Source organism: Pseudopipra pipra, chromosome 1, assembly GCF_036250125.1.
Source record: "Pseudopipra pipra isolate bDixPip1 chromosome 1, bDixPip1.hap1, whole genome shotgun sequence".
Lineage (NCBI taxonomy): Eukaryota > Metazoa > Chordata > Aves > Passeriformes > Pipridae > Pseudopipra > Pseudopipra pipra.
Window position 1 is genome coordinate 68,185,776 of NC_087549.1, and position 18,418 is coordinate 68,204,193.

At 38.7% G+C, this 18,418-nt stretch overlaps 1 protein-coding gene across 10 annotated transcripts in view; it reads right to left on the reverse strand.

The window, feature by feature from the left end:
- The window catches only part of FHOD3 (formin homology 2 domain containing 3), a 386,896-nt gene that overhangs the window by 208,340 nt on the left and 160,138 nt on the right, over nt 1–18,418 (reverse strand). For all 10 annotated transcript variants that reach the window (XM_064660232.1, XM_064660222.1, XM_064660212.1 and 7 more), the window contains exon 4: nt 5,085–5,152. In XM_064660232.1, the coding sequence (XP_064516302.1) occupies nt 5,085–5,152 (68 nt within the window). The remainder of the gene's footprint in view (nt 1–5,084; nt 5,153–18,418) is intronic.

Genomic DNA, 18,418 nt, shown 5'->3' on the forward strand with positions numbered 1-18,418 from the left:
TGAGCGATCTGGTCTAGGGAGATATGCCCCTTCACATGGCAAGGGGAGTTGGAAATCTTTAAGTTTCCTTACAACCCCTTAATATTCTATGATTCTCTGATATCAATATTTTTCCTTTTTTAAAAAAAAAAAAGTAAGCTTGTCTAAAGAAACTAAAGTAACTTCTTACAATAATTGCTGTTTTCTATTTGACATTTTATGACACTTAGTTGGTAGGGACAGAATTTCATCTTTTGCACCTTTAGCAGACAGCACATGAATCAACACACTGTGGGTTTTTCCTCCCAATTAAGAGAAGAATTAAAAATTACGAGAAAACTCAACTAGAGCAGACCGTACCAGGGATATTCTTCATGGTAGATAAGCAAAAGATCAAACAAGTCAGGCACTGTATTACATACCTGAGGAAGCTCAAGTAGATAGGGGCTCAACACTAAACAACGTTACCCATTTCAACTCAAAGATTCTCAATGAATGAGAATACTGGTGGCTTCCCAAGTTTTCAGGCTATAGTTGTGGTGGAAGTAGTTCACATTTTATAGTCCCATTAAGAACTGTTTAGATCTCAGCCTGTAACATTGTCTAGAAGGCACTCTATTTGCCAATGAAACTAAGAAACTGATTTTGACATTTAATGTATCATATCTACTTTATTTATAATCTCTAAACAGTAATGAGACATCTTCTTTGTAAAACAGGATTAAACAGATCTGTAAACTGCTATGCAGAACTCTGGTGAATTTGATTTGGGAAGGAAATGAAGATTTCTCTCTTTTTCATGACTTAATCAAGAATGCTTCCAAAAGGGCTCTTGAAGGGGAGAGGTGGCAGACAGCCTGCCTCAGAAATGATGACAGCAGCCCCTAAATCAAGTGTCACACAGCTTCAAACCCTAAGGAGTCATCAGTCATGCTTGCAGGAGGGGAAGGAGCAGCCTCCTTCCTTGAGATCAATGAGGCAAACACAGAATACTCCTTCTGCACTCCTAAGGATGATTGATGACTCCTTAGCAGCTGAAGTGTGTGACATTTGATTTCATTCACTGATAAGATTGTGTCTATCCAAACACCTTCTAGATAATGTTTCCAGGGCCCCTACAGAGCTGTTCTTTGTGACATTTTACACAAAGCTCAATTGTTCAATGATTAATGAATTTCTCAACAATAGAAGAAAATTCTGTAAGAGAATTTTGTAACTGTGTCCCTTGATACTCTGATCACAACATAAAATAGGAATCTAGGCTCCTTGAGAAAACTAACAGGAGACCTCCTGCACTTGTCAAATGACGCTTGATTGGGAAAACAGTCCTAAAAGAAATTGGCTTTTTTCCTCAAGACTTTAAAGCATACACTTCAGGTCTGCTTTCCAGAAAACCTAGTGCATTGACAGATTAAAAATATTTTCCAAAACTTTAGGAAGCGGATTTACACAAGATCATAGATTTCAACAGACTTGAAACATGCTTTATAGCTTTCTTATTTTTCTTACAATACCATATTCTTATCCAGTTATTTCATATTTTGAAATGATGAAATCAACATGATTTGTAACTATGCTTTGTAACTACAAGGAGTTTATAGACCCTTGTTTATAGGTTCTAAAATGTGCCTGCTTTATATTACACCCAGTTGTATCACAGGCCATGTTAAATCGTGTAGTCCAATTTACATTTATTACTGTGCTTATATTCAATTTTTTTGCTTTTCAGATTGATATTGAATTAAATGTTTTAAGCACCTGTATTTTTAACTCTCTTATGATATCATAATCAGGAAATTAAGTACATTGTTTGAGCCTGATTCTGTAAGTGACATGTTCAGCTGGATTCTGCCCAATGCCTTTGGGAATTTCAGCACTTCTCACAAAAACCATGAATTCTGATAAATACAAGAACCAGGCAACTCAGAATTCTGTCAGATAATACATTCAAAGAGAGATAAGCTATATTGGTTGTCAATTATATCTTACTTTGTAAGTTTGTTTGTCAAAAAGCATACTACTAAACCAGAAGAAGAATACTGTTGTATAATCCAGAAAAAGATGATGACTGTGGTTCTCTCAGCCCTTCAGAATGAACGACAGGAACTGAATGGCATTACTGTCAAAGAAAAATGCTCCACATAACCTTTATCATTTTGCCAAAACCAGCCCACCAGAAGAAATCAAAGAGAAATTCCAAGTTTAGACTTGCCAAATGGATCTTTCATCTAAATTTTGAAACAAAGGCATTGTTTTTGCCAAGCATTGCTAAGCTTTCCTGAGGCCTCGTGTGAAAAATCAAGAACTCCGACTATTTGGAAATCACAGTCAATGTAAAACTTGGGCTTATTCCCACTTAATGCGAATAAGTCACTGCACATTACCTTGAAGGTCTTTAAATTAAAAATGATACTGACACAGAACTGTGCCAAATTAATTCAGCTATAACGAAATGATTATAAAAAAATATGAACTGTCTTGGTATTTAAAAACATGACAAAGTCTCCATAAAAGTCTCTCTGAAAATTTGTTCAAATGAAAATAAGGACATTTTTTTAAGTCAACATTTTATTTCCAAAATATTACACTCTCAAGGAATTTAAAATACTGTATATGATGGCACCCAAAATAAAAAAAAATATATTTATGTTGAAAAACACACTTTTAAAAAACTTTTGACATAATGATAAATTTCTAATGCTGACATACATTCATGTCACAGACTAAAAAAAAAATCAGGTTTGACCTTTTGGACAATGGTGTTTTCTTTATAATATAGCCTTATATTTACTTGTGTTTTTCTTCACTAAAAAATTGAAATAGCTTTTCTTTCTAAAACAGACACAAAAACTATCTTACGTTTTCTCTCATGGTTAATTATGAGATAAACTGAAATTGTATGTGAAGTATGCCCTTAGCAATGCTGGTAACTGTTGGCAGCCGACAGGTAAACAGGGGTTTACAGGGTCTCGTTATCAGTGAAGTGTACTCCCTCAAAAACTTGAGTATATTATATGAATGCTCTCCACTTTGAGGAAGACCTCTCAACTACCCACTAATGAGAATCTGTACTTTAAGAGTATATGAAGATTTTTTTAATGGTATGTTTGTTCAACAAATAGCCACAGTTCTACCAGAAAGAGCTACTTTAAGTGGTAACTGATAATTCCCAAATTCCTTTCCATACCGCATACATTAGAAAGCAGGCAAGTTGAATTCTTCAAGGAAAATTATGCTTTGAAACTGTCACACAAGTTTCACTTAAAAACTAAATTCATACGTAGATATGAGTTGTGTGCATCACTTTTCCCCTCCCTCTCACCACTCTTCAAGCCAGCTGATCTGCTGGAAGAGAGAAATCTTGTTGCTGTGTTCACTGAAAGTACTGAGCACTATGTGCTCAGAAATACCTACTCGACTTCAAATAACCTAAATGGAAGAGAACATTTATGAATACCCAAACTGGAAGAACTCAGGATGGGAGGGCATGGGAGATGCAGGATGGGTGGGAAGAAAGGCTTAGCACTTATTTCTAAATACATGTGAGTGCCCAGATTAACCAGTGGAATACATAAAATCAGAGAAATACAAATACTACCCAGAAACAGCTGAGCTGAACAAAAAGAGAAGAAACTAGAGAAGACTCTTGGAAACCTGCCTGATTTCCTCTGTGCACACAGTCCACCTGCTTGGCAAGCTCAAAGGGAAACCCAGCTTGCATCCTTGTGACTCTCAAACAGTCTCTCCCTTGGAATGCCTTGAAGAGACAATGGCTTTCCCAATTTGCAGTGATGAGATGACTAAACTGTTTTGAAACTGGAACTCATCCTTCGTCCAAAGATTTCAAAATTCAGGGACATTTTTCTGACCCAGAAGGCATCTTCAACTACCAAAATTTTACATTAAATGGTCTGTCTTTCACCATTCACTCCTATTGTTCAGAAAATCTTAAATCTGGCATTTGCTAAATTCTAACTGCCTAACTTTGAAACCTATAAAAAGCATCGTGTGTTTAGAAAATTTGCAATTCTGCAGTCTTGCAGATTTTTAAAATGTTATTCTTAGAATAAATGTCTATGTAAAACAAAGCAAAAAATGATAAACCCAGAGGCTGAAATCCTTCTACCTACCTCCTGTAGCTAAAAAAGGATTATAGGTTGTCGTCCTCCATTTGGATCCATTAGTAAAGGGGGAGAAGTGCTCTTCTTATTGATTTCACTAATATTTACTGATGGAAATGGAATGTGTCATACTGAATTCCATTTTAGAATCACATTGGCAGCATGCTCTAATTCTCACAGATGGGGTTTTTTCACTTCTCCTGACCTGTTCTCTCCAACAAGTTTCCTTCCAGCCCTGAAGCATTCCCGAGTCCTTCTTATCCAGTAAAACCAATATGAAATCCAAGCTTTTAATTCAATTACATTTCTTATCATCCACATCACCTGTCTATCACATTGTCTACTTCCCCATGGGACCCAAAATCCTCCTGATTTCAAGTCTCCGCCATAAGGAACACTCACATTCAAATCCATGCCTTTCCTCAAAATGATCAGTTGCTACCATGTCCTCCTCTGCTCTATGAAGTATCTTTCTCACTAGTCAATAAATCTTTTTCTCTAAACTCAATATAAATTCAAACACCTTCAGAGATCTCCCAGTACCTACTAGTTTCTCAACAGATTTGTCGCATGTCTCCCACATCCCTTTTTAGTTTTTGATGTGACTTAAATCTAGACTTTGTCCATTATAAGGCCAACATTCCCCTTCCAGTCTTCCCAATACAGAACTATGCCACTGTCTAATAAGCAGTCTAAGATTCTAGCTAAGACTTTCAATTTTCTTTTCTCCTTTCCTGGCAGGTTTCAGCAACTCACTGTGCCATTACGCCACACCTGGTTCTGCCTTCTGACAGACTGAAGGAGCAGGGGAAGGTTTGTAGACCATAAAAAGAAAAAGCCCTAAGAAGAAATTGGCTAAGTGCACATTACAAGTGAAGTCTTAAAAGTCTCTTTTGCCAGAAACAGGAAGTTATTCCCAACATTTAAAAAAAAGAAATTAAATTCATGTTCAAATCCCAGAATAGATAGCCATTATTTGCTCACCTGAAATATTTGTTTCAAGGAAAAAAGTGCCCGTCTCAGTTCCCGTCCATTGGAATTGTAAAGTTTTTCTAGGAAAAGAAAAAAAGACAACAGAAAGAAGTTCAGCATAAACAAAACTGACAACATTGCAAAAATGTAGTACAGCTTTCAAAAGAGTCATAGCACCCATTTTCCATTAGGAAGACTGTTCTTAAAGAAATAAGAAATTAGAAATTAGCTTTTTTTAAAATATATATACAGGACTTATTAGTTAAAAATGTGCATGTAAACCAGGGTTTAGTTTTCCATAACTTCGGATAGCATCTCCCAGGTAAATTCACAATAGCTTCAACCAGATTAGTGAGAAACAATTCTCTCAGGAGTTTTTGAAAATGCTTAGAAATACTGCTCTTTCTACATTAAGATAAATTTAGGGCTTATTGAAAGTACCAGATTAATCTCAAAAAAACTCAGCTGAGAGCACTCTTTGCTTTTGTTATCAAAGCTAGAGCCACTGAATCCCATCCTTGACTGCCTTCCCTCTAGACATTCTTTTCTCATGTTCTCATCTTTCTATTGTTAAATCCTTTCTACAATAGCAATGAACGTTAATACCAGAAATAGTCGGACAGTCTGTTCTAAGCATAATTCAAAACAGTGTTTTATTCTCATGAAAACTGATCTTGATCTTTTTCTAAATGAAGTAGAAGCCTTCTTTTCATCATCCAATACTGAAATATATTACTTCATTTATTCCCCTCCTAATGCATACTCACATAAATAATTGAAGGAAGACAAAAGCAACTCCTCTGCTGTGTTTCTGAACCCTGATACAATGTTTGCACCTTTGGAAGAAATCTTGGACTGTGCATTTCAAGTTTATTCTTGCAAATTTGGAAGCGATTTGTGACTATGCAGGGATGGAGTAGGAGGTGTGTTCTTCAAATCTTCCTAGTCTATTACGCTTCACATATCTGATAGAAAGAGACTTTATGCAACACTTCTACAGCCCTAAATTGAATTTTATTACTCTAATGCAATCTGAGGACAATTACAAAGGAAAATCAAATTTTCATAGTCACCTCACATGACACACTTTGCCTCATCCACAGATCATCATGCGAGGACCGTCTCTGCAACAAACAGAGGCCAACAGGTCCTGAGATAAAAGCTGGAATGTTCATGGAGTGAAAATATTCTTGTGAGAAACTTAGCTGTTAAACTCCAACATTTTATTTCTTACTTTCCCTTGTCTATTTCTGTTTTAATTACTACTTTACACTACCAAACCAAATTAAATTTTATTTCTCTTTCTCAGGAAGTTGCAAAGAAGGCCTAGAATTTGAGTATTCAATGCATTTATAACTCAGTAATCATTTTTTACTTCAATCAAAGAAGGTGGGGTTTATTTTAAGAAAAACATTTCTTATTCTCAACAGTCATCTTCAACTAAAGGAAAAATGCAAAGTAAAATTTCAGAAAAACTGACTTTTTTTTTTAACTTTGAAAATAGTTTTGTTCATCCCTAATTGCCTCTGATTTCAAAGGCAGAACGTGTAGAATTGGCAAAACTATTGTTGTTGTAAGTTGTCTCCTTTCTTGCACTTTTTATAGAGTCCTGACAAAACATTGGAGGAATAGACTTCACTTCAAGCCATAAACTTAGAGGCACACTTTAATTACTCTCACTTAAAAGCACACTGGCATGTGAAACTACATTTTTTGGCAGGATAAAGAGTAATTTTGTCAGGAAAGCCTAAAGAATAATAAAGATCTTCTAAGACCCGGTCCGTCAACTTTACATGCCATTATTACACAAAATATTCCTTTTTGAAAGATACCTCCATCTGGCATTTGTTATTACTAATTTTCCTCTATTCATAATTCACCAGCATCATTATGAGCAGAATGTCTCCAAACAAGGCAGTGCATTATCATCTTAATTAAGAGAGGCACCATTTCTTAAAGTGCTGGCAACTTTGTACATAAATATCAATGTCCTAACAAATGCCATCTGTTGGTCTTGGTCTTTAACAGGAATCATCATCTCAGCCTGGGGTAAAGTCCTAACAAACTATTGTTATGATACCATAACACTGGTCGCTTTCATTGGTGCGTGAAGAGTTTTGGTACATCTCAGAGGAACAATGCTGAACATTTTTCTCCTTGGTCTTTTCACAGAGCATAACATCATCGTTGGCAATCAGCACAAACAATGCTTTCCCTGCTTGTCCATAGCAAAGAGGAGAAGTTATTGACTGCAGCTAAAAAGGGGGTCTGTCATTAGAGCTAAGAATCAATAACTACTGGAAGTATCAAGTTTGACAGCAGTCATGACAAAAAGACAGCAGCACATATCACAAATGCTTGAGCTGGGTTGAAAACCCCTCTGAGGAGTGGCAGTCCAGGCAAGTCATCTCAAATCTGACATCTATTACCAAAGACATTCACTGGTCCCTCCTCATGCAGAGCTAATCCTGTTGAATTAGCTCAGATATACAAGTTCCTCACCTCTTCACCTTTTATTCTTACACATGGGCAATATACTGTCTATGTAAGTCCAGCACTTCTTATAGTGCAAGCAGCCACCAGAAACATTCATGGAGCATAACCCAAGGAGGAAAGTGGGATGGAGTCATGCTTACATTGTGCTACATTCATCCAAGACAAACCTCATCCAGGGCAGGAAAGCCTGTGTAAGCCAAGGTACTGCACGGATCCCCTTATAAAAGTCTGTAGTTTTACTGTGTGTGATGTTTTTCAGGAAATAGTAAATGCATACAACAGATTTACAGCTCAGGGACACTTTCTAAGGTGCTCTCAAGGCCTTACAGAATTCCCATTTGTCAACGACAACTTCAATACCACAGAACTTCAGGTTTATCCCAAAAGAACCAGATTGCAACTGAGCCTGTGAAAATGCATCAGAAGAAACTGAAAGGCAAAAAGCACTTCTGAACTCTTTTCTGTGGTAGAAAATCAGGTTTTAAAAAAATAGAGAGGAAAAGGCACATTTGCTTAGGGTGTTTTCACACTGCAGACAATTCTGACACCAGATAGCAAATGCTTTCTAATGTTTGTTTAAAGTGTTGCCCTCTTAAACAGACTGAGAAATAACCTTCCATACTAAAGCATAGAGGTGACTAATTCCCATGGTGCATCCCTGGCAGAGTTGTCTTAAACGGAAACAAATGATGCCTACAGCTTTGAAACAGGAGTCCAACCTGCTACTATCATGAGGTGCTCCAAGGACAGTCCAAAAGACCCATGTGCTCACTGCTTTGTTATAAGGTATAGATAAGCTTGAATATGTACACCAGGACTGCTTTATGCCAGAAACCAAATCTCTGAACTTCAAGCAGGAAAACATGCTGCTACACCTCTCTCTGAAACTTCACAAGACTCTGGTCCTTTGGTAAAACACCCTTCCTGTCCTTCCCTAGGTTAGGTACAGTCTGGAGACATACTACATTCATATACTTCAAGATTAGAGAAGATAAAACAGGTCAGGGAGTTTGTAGATGAGGAGTTAGTGATATCTGACTATAATACCTATTAATGATGGTGTTTCTGACAGTTATGTCCTGATAAGCAGGACATTCGCAGTCATTTTATACTATTTTTCTTAAAGAAATAAAGAACTGCATCTGCAGCCGTGAAATAGGTTTCATTGCATATACCAAGATGACAGAAAATTCTCCTGGTGGTTCCCTCTGGCATTAATTAACACTAGAGGGCACTGCTTATTTCTTTATTTTATGAAAGAAAACTGCACTCTCCTCCACGGGCTTCCCACTGATTGACCAGTACTGTTTGGGATGCTGAGTTGGTACTTTATTATCCCTGAAACCCTGCTTTTAATCTGCAGACTGTAGGACAGCCTAGGAAATTAAAAAGCATCAGCACTGCAAATCTCAAACATTCAAAATCAGTCAACTCTTTTGAAATGGGTAGAAAACCAGGGCCTGAGTTTTATTTACCTTTTTGCAAAAAACAAGAGTCATTAAATTATCGTCCACATCATAGTGGGTAGGTGTAAATCCTTGAAAGACAAAGAGATTCCCTTAGCTAAGCACCTCTTTCTAGAGACAGGGCATCAAAATAACTGGTTTTGTGACAGAGACAGATGTGTGAGAAGCAGCAACCTACAAGTGCCTATTTTTTGCAAGGGCAGAACTTTGGTTGAGAGAAAGCTTCACACTCTAAAAGAAAAATGTTATTTACTACTCTGTATTTTTGTTTGCTTTTACTGACATGAAAAATAACTCATGCTAAGTGAAAATAGATTTCTATAGGTGAATTTGGTGTAAATGCAGCAGTGGAGGGAAGCCAGTTTGGTTTGCAATCTGTATCTTTTCAGAAAAGAGTCTTTAAAGATCTTTTATCGGACCACTAGCAGCTTTCAAAAGGGATTGTATATTTTCAAAGATGACTGTCAAAGGCTCCAATTTCACTGTGTATTCAACTCTTTTGACTACATGGGAAAAGGGATTTTTTAAAGAAAATAATAATTGGTCCTTATATTCTTAATTAAAATACTGACTTTTCTTCTTCCTTCTCTGGGAAAAAATGAATGTTTTCATTCCACAATAAAAGAAGCAGCAGAACTGGCTGAATATTGCTTGGTTCAGCCTCACATGTTACACCTGACCTCTGACCGACAGAGTACCATCCTCCTCCCTTCCTCTTCCATCACACCCATTGAATTAGTCCCTGGGATATAGTAATTTATATAGCATCAGCCTTTTGAGCTGTTGGCAAAGGCTCGTGAACATCTGGCTAAGCACAAATGGGAGTTGCTCTGCTTCACTTGCTGCTGCCTGAATGACCTCCATGTCTCCCATCCATGCCTCTTTTCTTTAAACTATAATTTCAAGATGAAGCTCCTTTCCTTACAAAAACATAAAAGAGAGATTAACTCCACATTTGATTACATTAGCAGGGTACCTGGTGCATATCTACCTAAACGACATTTGAAACATTTCCTGCCATTCATTTCTACCTTGCACGGGACAGAAGTAGAAATGTTCTCTGGCTTTCAATAGCCACTCGCAAACTACTCAGTAATTAGAAACTAAAAACTTAATTACTCTCCCTGCAACAATGAATAAAACATTATTTTAAGTGCTCACTAGGAAAAAGTATTAGTGCTAAAAGTAATAGGCTGTCAGAATTTAAAGAACTGCCTACCTTTCCAGCAGCACTGATGGGAAAAAAAACTTGAAAGAATAAAGAAAAATGTTTATAATGATAAAAAACCTCTTTCTGTGAATGCCAAGTGCCACACTTCTAAATTTATTATTGCACTATTCCAATTTTAAAGTGTGTTATTTTATCTGAATGAATGTATACAACTATAAAACTAGGGAGAAGTCTGAGCAGCACAGCAAGAAGTCAGGTATATGGGTCCAATCCTGTGAACAGGCATCAGGAAGCAGTCTGGTAGACTTTATTCGAGTAGGCCCATGGGTACATATAGTGCTGCAGAACTATAAAAAAACTGTATATAAAACTAATTAGCGTAGTGTGCCAGTCTTTCACTGTATGTCAAACAAACTAAAGCAGTTCTCTAAGATAGATCTGGTCCTGTGCCAAGAATAGGCTCTTTTCTTAGTTTTGCTTTTGTCCATGAAAGTTAGTCATAAATGTGTTGGCCAGACAGGGCACTCTACTTTTCTCCCTAGACCCCCCAGAAAATGCATGGAGAAAGGATTCATTCCTTTCCATCCACACAGGCACATTGCCCACTACTGCATTAACACAGTTGCTGCTTCTGCTGAGATTACTTCATTCTGTATATTGCAAATTTCCTTTTTTCCTCAGAATCTGATCTTATTTCTCTGTATAAATAGTTAGGCATTAATTAGTGCAATGTCACATATGAACACAAGGTAGATATTCTCCCACTGATTCAGGGATAAATGATTAGCACTTAGTGCAGGAAAGGAGTTTTCCCACAATAAAGGACCTTAGGCCAAGCAAGTGGCTGCGTAAAAATTTCAGGAAGCTGAGTCCACGTCACTGTCAGCACCGACTGCTTTGGAGGAATGTGCAGGCTGCCTCCAAGGAATGCTGCCCCCCGCTCCCCATCAGAGATAAAACCTCCCTCCCCTCCTTTTCATTCAGACACACAGCAGCTGCTTAGCTAATTATCTCGGACAGTGGGTCCCCTCAGCGAGCAGGGTCCTTTGCCCCCACTGGGAGAGGGGAATCCTTTGTTGGGGAAGGATCCTATTACGCCCGCATATGAGAAGAGCTCAGCTTCAAGCCTGCATCCTTATTCCCTTTCTCTGTAAAGGACCCGCAGGTGGGGAGTGGGAGGAGAGAAAGACAAAATAGCGTTGGACACCCTTTCCTATCCCATCCCCTAAAGCCATGCTGGCAGAAGCTCAAAGCACAGAGTGCAAAGAGACACCTGCAAACTTCAGGGAGCCTGTGGGTTTGGACAGACAAGCAGGTAGAACTCCAGGGCAGGATCTCCCCTGGGAATGAAAAATACCCTACAGAGCCAGCACTTCAGAGCAATTTTGTACACTCTCACATAGGGATTTTCCTGCCTCTTTGAGAGCAGAAATCGGCATTCCTGCTGCTGCAAGAAGTACCCGGCAGAAACAGTCCCTGGATTTCCACTGGGAGAGTACACAGGGAAAAAACCCTGCTTTAGGAAGATGTATTGGAGCTAAACTTTTTTTAAATGTCAAACGTCTTAACTTCTATCACAAGGGAATTAACAAAACTGTCAGCACAAGAATGATTATACATTTAAGTTCACTGAAAAAAGTATCCCCTCCTCCAGGTGCAAGTGTCCTCCCTAATTTTTGCTCCTATGTTTCCAAGAGATATGAAATGAGATTCAATCATTTGCGGGAAAATTAGTAACATGTAAGAAAAGTCCAAAGGACCAAGCAGAAAGACGATGACCCTGAGGATGAGGAATCAGAGACATGCAACAAAAGAGAAACAATTCAAAGAGAAGTACAGAAGAGCAGAGGGAAGTCAGTAAGAGCGAGAACAGACAGCAGGAGAGGTGAAGGTCTGGAGTGCCATTAATATGAAAACAATAGTGCTTAAAGAAAGTAATAATGCTTAAACAATCAGCTACAGAAAACTAAACTTAATTCTTCAGAAACATGGAAAGACAGAGTGAAAAAAACAAATAATCTGTGTAAAACAGAGAGAGAAATCATCCCTTTGGGGTAAGTTCTTTTCTTTCTGAACACATCATTCCTGAATGTCCTGGAGGCTCCCCTGTCCTTGATTCCAGGTTTTAGCCAATGCTGGAGGTTCAATACCAGCTACAGCAACATGTAAGAAATTCAGTGAGATTTAAAAGAAGAAGGTTTTTATGTGCACAGTTGGTAGAAGGGAATTTCCAGTCTTTATCATACTGCACTGTCGTGGCTCAACCCCAGCTGGCAACCAAATCTCCTGTGGCCACTCGCTCACTCCCCCACAAGCGGGATGAGGGAGAGAATTGGAAGAGTAAAAGTGAGAAAACTCATGGGTTGAGATAAAGACAGTTTAATCGTAAAACCAAAAGCTATCCACACAAGCGAAGCAAAACAAGGAATTCATTCACCACTTCCCATGGGCAGGCAGGTGTTCAGCCACTTCCAGGAAAGCAGGGCTCCATCATGCATAACGGTTATTTGGGAAGGAAGACAAATACTATCATTCCAAATGTTCCCCCCTTTCTCCTTTTTTACCCAACTTTATATGCTGAGCATAACATCATATGATATGGAATGTCCCTTTGATCAGTTGGGGTCAGATCTTGTGCACCCCTGCACTCCCAGACTCCTCACTGGTGGGCTGGTAGGAGAAGCAGAAAAGACTTCGACTCTGTGCAAGTGCTGCTCAGCAACAACAAACACATCGCTGAATTATCAACACTGTTTCCAGCACAAATCCAAAATACAGTCCCGAACTAGCTACAATGGAGAAAATTAACCAGCCAAAACCAGCACATCCCTTCTGGCAGCCGAACGGGACTATACTGATCTCTTCTCTCAACCATTTGTACCAAACTTCTGTTCATAATGCTTGGCTGCAAGCAAACCACATGTCATGGATAAACCATTAGCCAGAGTTTCCCCTTCACAAAGCTCTAAATTACTATCCTTTTGCTCCCGTAGACCCATCCATATGCACGTGGAACTAGGAAGAACATTTGTCATACTATCTGCACACACTATGGCAAACAAATGCCGATGATTTATGCTAAAGCAAGTGTTTATATAGTTAAGTGCAAAAGGAAACCTTAGTCTTCATCTGCTGGATCCTGGGGTTTACAGCTATGGAAGATGGTGTTCTCTGTATGTTGCTCTGCATTATGTTAAGATCTTAAAAACTGATGGTGTCAAAACTTCTTTCACTGTTTCTATTTCTAAATTACTTAGCATATTAAGGCCCTGCTTACTCATAAGCAAAAAAAAAAAGGACATATAAGGTGATGTGGGCTGAGAGCAGGGTGAAGTTGCGTGACAAAAAGGGCTAGTACTTTTCCCCTTAGTTTTATATCTCTGTTCACCACTGTTTTCCCAATTCTCTACTGTAGAAACCTCTGTCAGTTGTCTTTTACTGCTGCTGTGGAAAAAAAGACATAAGCAATAAAAAAGCCCAACAGTAGGAGAGCACAACAGCAGATTTTACCTAAACTATGAAGCAAAAATCAGACTGGGACATTAAAACTCAGAGTCAACAAGGAATCGTTTAACTGTATAGAAAACAACAGCAACAACCCCAAGAAACTTGAATATCTCAAGAATTTCAATTATTAAAACCCTCAGGCTTTTAAAATTAGTTATATCTGGAGAGATAAAGAAAACGCAAGGGGAGTTCATTGGAAAAAGATCTTTTTTAGAATTGGCTTTCATGGTCAGGCTGGGGAGATTATTGCCAGGCCAATGCCACAAAAAGCATTTCCTGCCCTCTATAAGCTGAAAACTATAAACAATCTGGAACAGCAAGGCATCTTTGAATCCACTTCTCATTTGGTTATCACCATAGCTTTTATTTCCATTTCCAAATTGCTTCTCTTATGTATCCTTTCTGATTTTGCAAGCTAGAATACAGAATTCCCCATTTCCCATTGAATCTGATGCCTACTGATAACTTTGAACACACGGGGAAAGGCTGCTGCTGGAAACAACAGCAGTGAAGTAGGTACACTGTGTAGGTCCATGCACACTGTACAGATCTAGAACAAATTGCTCAATCAGTTCAGTCTTCCTTCCTTTCTTGAAATAAAAGGCAACACTAAAAAGACATTCAAAAGTTACAATCTTTCCAACATACTATCAAAATCAAGAGCCTCTGCCTCTTCAGCCTACTCATTCCAGCTATGGAACAAGCACCATAGCATACTTCCCTTCAATGATTTATTTATACAGGTCCTCTCCACTTGAATGCAAAAGGCACTAATATGCTCTTCAGTTCTGAAGTGCAGGAAACAGTACTTTGGGTTGATAACTTCAAAGGAAGGCACTTCTGCATGTCTAAAAAATGCTGTGACTGCTCTTCCGTAAAAGTCAAAGGGTTACAGAAGGGAAAAGGCTGCGTTACAAGGTCAAATATTACATCACCATATTAGAGCAATTGGTGATGGAAAAGACTTGAGAGGTCATGTCGTTCATCCCCCTACTGACGCAAAATTGTTCCCTAGAGAGTAATACAGTAGGCAAGTAGTTGTTACACTAAAATATAAGTTACATAATGCAAGAGAATGGGGCTGGGGAAAATTCCTAGAAAATAAAATAATATAGAAGAACTTACTGCTTCTTTAGAGATTACTGTAGCCAATCTGAGGATAAAGGCTAATTTTTAAAAGTATGTTGAGGCCAATATTTAAGTTTTGTTTCAGTTTACAAATAGGCCTCTGAATTGCTGACCTGTGTGCTTGTACTTGAACAAGCACATCAGTGCCTCCTGGATTAAAAGTACTTAATAACAACACACTAGTCATGATTTGAGTTTTCTGGTTTTATTCTATTTTAAATAGTATCAAATGCTGCCCTGCATTTTCAATCAGTATTAGTAAACGAAGAGCAACAAGCAAATTATAGCAACCTATCAACAAAAAAGACAAAAAATTTAGGCACACACCCACTATCTCTAGAATTATGGATGCCTTACCTGTGCTGACAGCTCGGCAAAAGGCAAAATGTCTGAGTGCAAAGACATCACAGGTTTGTGCCAAGAAGGTGAATGAGCTCCTGAGCTTAAAGTTCATACCAAGTTTTTCTGTTGCATAAGACATGCCAAAATACATCTTTAAGACTAGGTTGTTCCAGCGATCCCAGATCCAGTCTCAGGAGTGCATCAGGATTTAACTAGCCCTTGGGCCTCAGAGGAAGCAGCCTCATAATTAACTGCATGCGTTCAAGCACATCAGTTTGTTCAAAAATTTGGACAGCAAGTATGAACCACTCATCAGATAGCAAGCAACAGGCAAAAGAGTAGCAGCAGCTGATGGTGAAAACCTGATAAAGCTGCTTCTCCTCAGACTGCTACTAGTTTTTGCAATGGTGTGTGCATCTGTAAATAGCCTGCACTGCCTACGTGCATGTGAGACTTCCCATCTCACAGCCATGCTGCTGGGCACAGCTGGTTCCAATTCAATGTTGGGGGTTTTTTTGACCATTTGAAGTGGCCAAGACCAAGAATCCACCACAAAATCCTCACATACAATAGATGTGCCTGTGACTGAGACACACTGTCAATATTAAGGATTAGTATTTACTTCACCCAGAAGCATCAGCCACACAATCATAAAGATTCCTTCTGGGAAGCTTCTAAATGTAGCACCTGAATCCAGCAGAGCTTCATCTATAGGATTTTTTACCCCAAAACTTATTAAAAAACATAATAAGCAAAGAATTCCAATGAAAATGCCACAGCATCTCCAGCAAATTTATTTCCATTTTTCATTACATTTACTGATAATAATATTGATTTCTAAAACATTTTTTTTCAATTTAAATTCAATATTTACACCTCCCCAGTCTGAAAATTCTTGCAATGTCTCCATATAATAGCCTCTTCCTTATGCTATAAACTTTACTTGTAGCTCATCTTTCCTACACCTTCTTGGTTTTGTTTACATCCTCTAATCAATTCACATCTTTAAATGTGCAAAGCCAGACACAGCAATTCAACTAAGGCTTTACTGATTTTGCGTAAAAAGAAGAAAGAGCATTTCAATAGACAAAGATTTGATTTTGGTTTAGTATTAGTCACACAGCAAAGAACAATCCCTTAAGTAAGAGTCTCATAGTTCCTAACAGACGTGATCTCAGTTGAAAACAATAGGCTACTTAACCAGCTTTGTTCTAATAACTTGAATTGACTTTTTCCATGTGTCTTGATGTATTTTAGGGTTCTTGGAAGGATGTTTCTTTAGGATATTTGAAGGAAATAGTTAAATTAACAGAAATTAAGTTGAGATGGATTTGCAACAGAGGGAGAATGAAGAAATATCAGATGTGCAGAAGGAAACACTGCAGCACAAATACTTTTAGCAGATGTCAAAGTAATTCAGGGTCAGCAAGTTTCACATCATTCTGAAATTGCTGGGACACATGAAATATACACCATTTTGGCAACTGAAAAGAAAGGCAAACCCCACGAATAAACTGGAAAAGAATCACGAAGATCTCAGGCTAAATTCATGCCAATGCATGAATCTCGATGCAGATGCCAGATCAAGCACATGGCCAGTCCTCCTGCAGTAGCCTGGGGAGGCTTGGAGATCCCCGCTATCTGCTGGACAACTCACCTCCCAGCATTTCTACGGCGGCTGCACCCCGCGCCTTGCCATCTCCTGGGTCACACTGGCACACAAGGCAGTGCAGGTGGCTGGCATATCGCTGCTCCATCTGCTGCCCCATGTCTTACAGCAAGAGGGACAAGAACAGGCATCCCAAGAACGTGGCACAGGCACTGTGATAAGCTTAACACACTAGGAGGGAAGGTAACACCACAGGGTAGCCAACAGCCTCAAGCTTCACATACCGCACACAACAGCCCTGCAAGAGAGCACTGCAGCTGCTGTCCTGTGCTCCAGTGCAATTTTGTCCTTCAGTTACTATTTTTTGTTACTACTCAGACTGTTGGGAATATAAAGGCTTCTCCAGCAGAGGAGACACACCTTCATGCTGTCTTTAGTAGTCTGATGTACAGGCATGTACAAAGATTTAACAGTGAAAGTACTTAGGTATTTCACATCCATATAAAAATGAGGCAAAAGTAGGGTACTCCTCCACTTTCCAAGAACCACGATTAGGATGAAGGGAAGTATCCAAAGCTACATATATTAAAATCAGGAAATTACTGATAAAAGACCATGTTAATCGTGTGAAAACTTCACTTTCGGAAATTCTCCCCCATTTTCACAGGTGAAAAATATTCCTGATTTTCCAGGAACAAGATGTGTGATACTTGTAGGCTCCACAACAGTATTGGATCTCACGAGAAAATACAAAGCAAATATCGGAACAATCATTTCACCCCCATCAATTAACACAACAACTAAAAACCGCTGTGCTAGATGCTTCTTTGAGTTGCATTTGGGAATCAGTGAAGTCACATAAATGCATTAGCAGCTGGAGAGAAGCTTGTACATAAATCCACCCACTGCTTTGGCAACACATTTTCTTTTTTGAAACAAAAGCTGGCCAATGCCTCTCCAAGCAATGGTGCACTGCCCACTGGGGCACCAGCTCTTCACGTCTCTTGCTGTCGACAGAGACAGACCCTCAAGCAAGCCCAGCCTCACTTAGCATGATTTCCTGCTTAAATTTCCCCCTCAACCTCTACACATCTCAACAGTTTTATACCAAATAATTTAAATGAAAAGTCGCTCAAGCTATCGGGCTCCTTTCCACATGGCTCCATTCTGTCCTGGGTCAGGGCAGCTTCCAGACAAGTTTGCAAGTTTCCAGGGTAAAAGGAAAGGCTATCCTCACGGTACTCAAACCATACCACCCTACCACACATTTATATTTTCAAACATTCCTCAAGCACAATTTCTGTTTACCGTACCATAGGGTACTTGGCCTGAACTTGTTTAACACGTTTGCATTATTTATCCAAACTCATTCATCACACTTGTAAAACATCTGACAGATGATGGAGGTTTTCCAGTATGCATCAGGCCTCTTGTTTAATTCAAAAACTGATTATTTCCACCTTTAAGTAATTTGACCAAAGCCACACAAAAGCATTCAGCTACACTAAATCTTTCTCTGTTTACTATTAACTCAGTCACTAGCTGTAAAAAGCTCTCGCTATCTACTTATCTAATTGATCAGAAGAATACCAACTGTATACACACATATACTATACATATTAATACA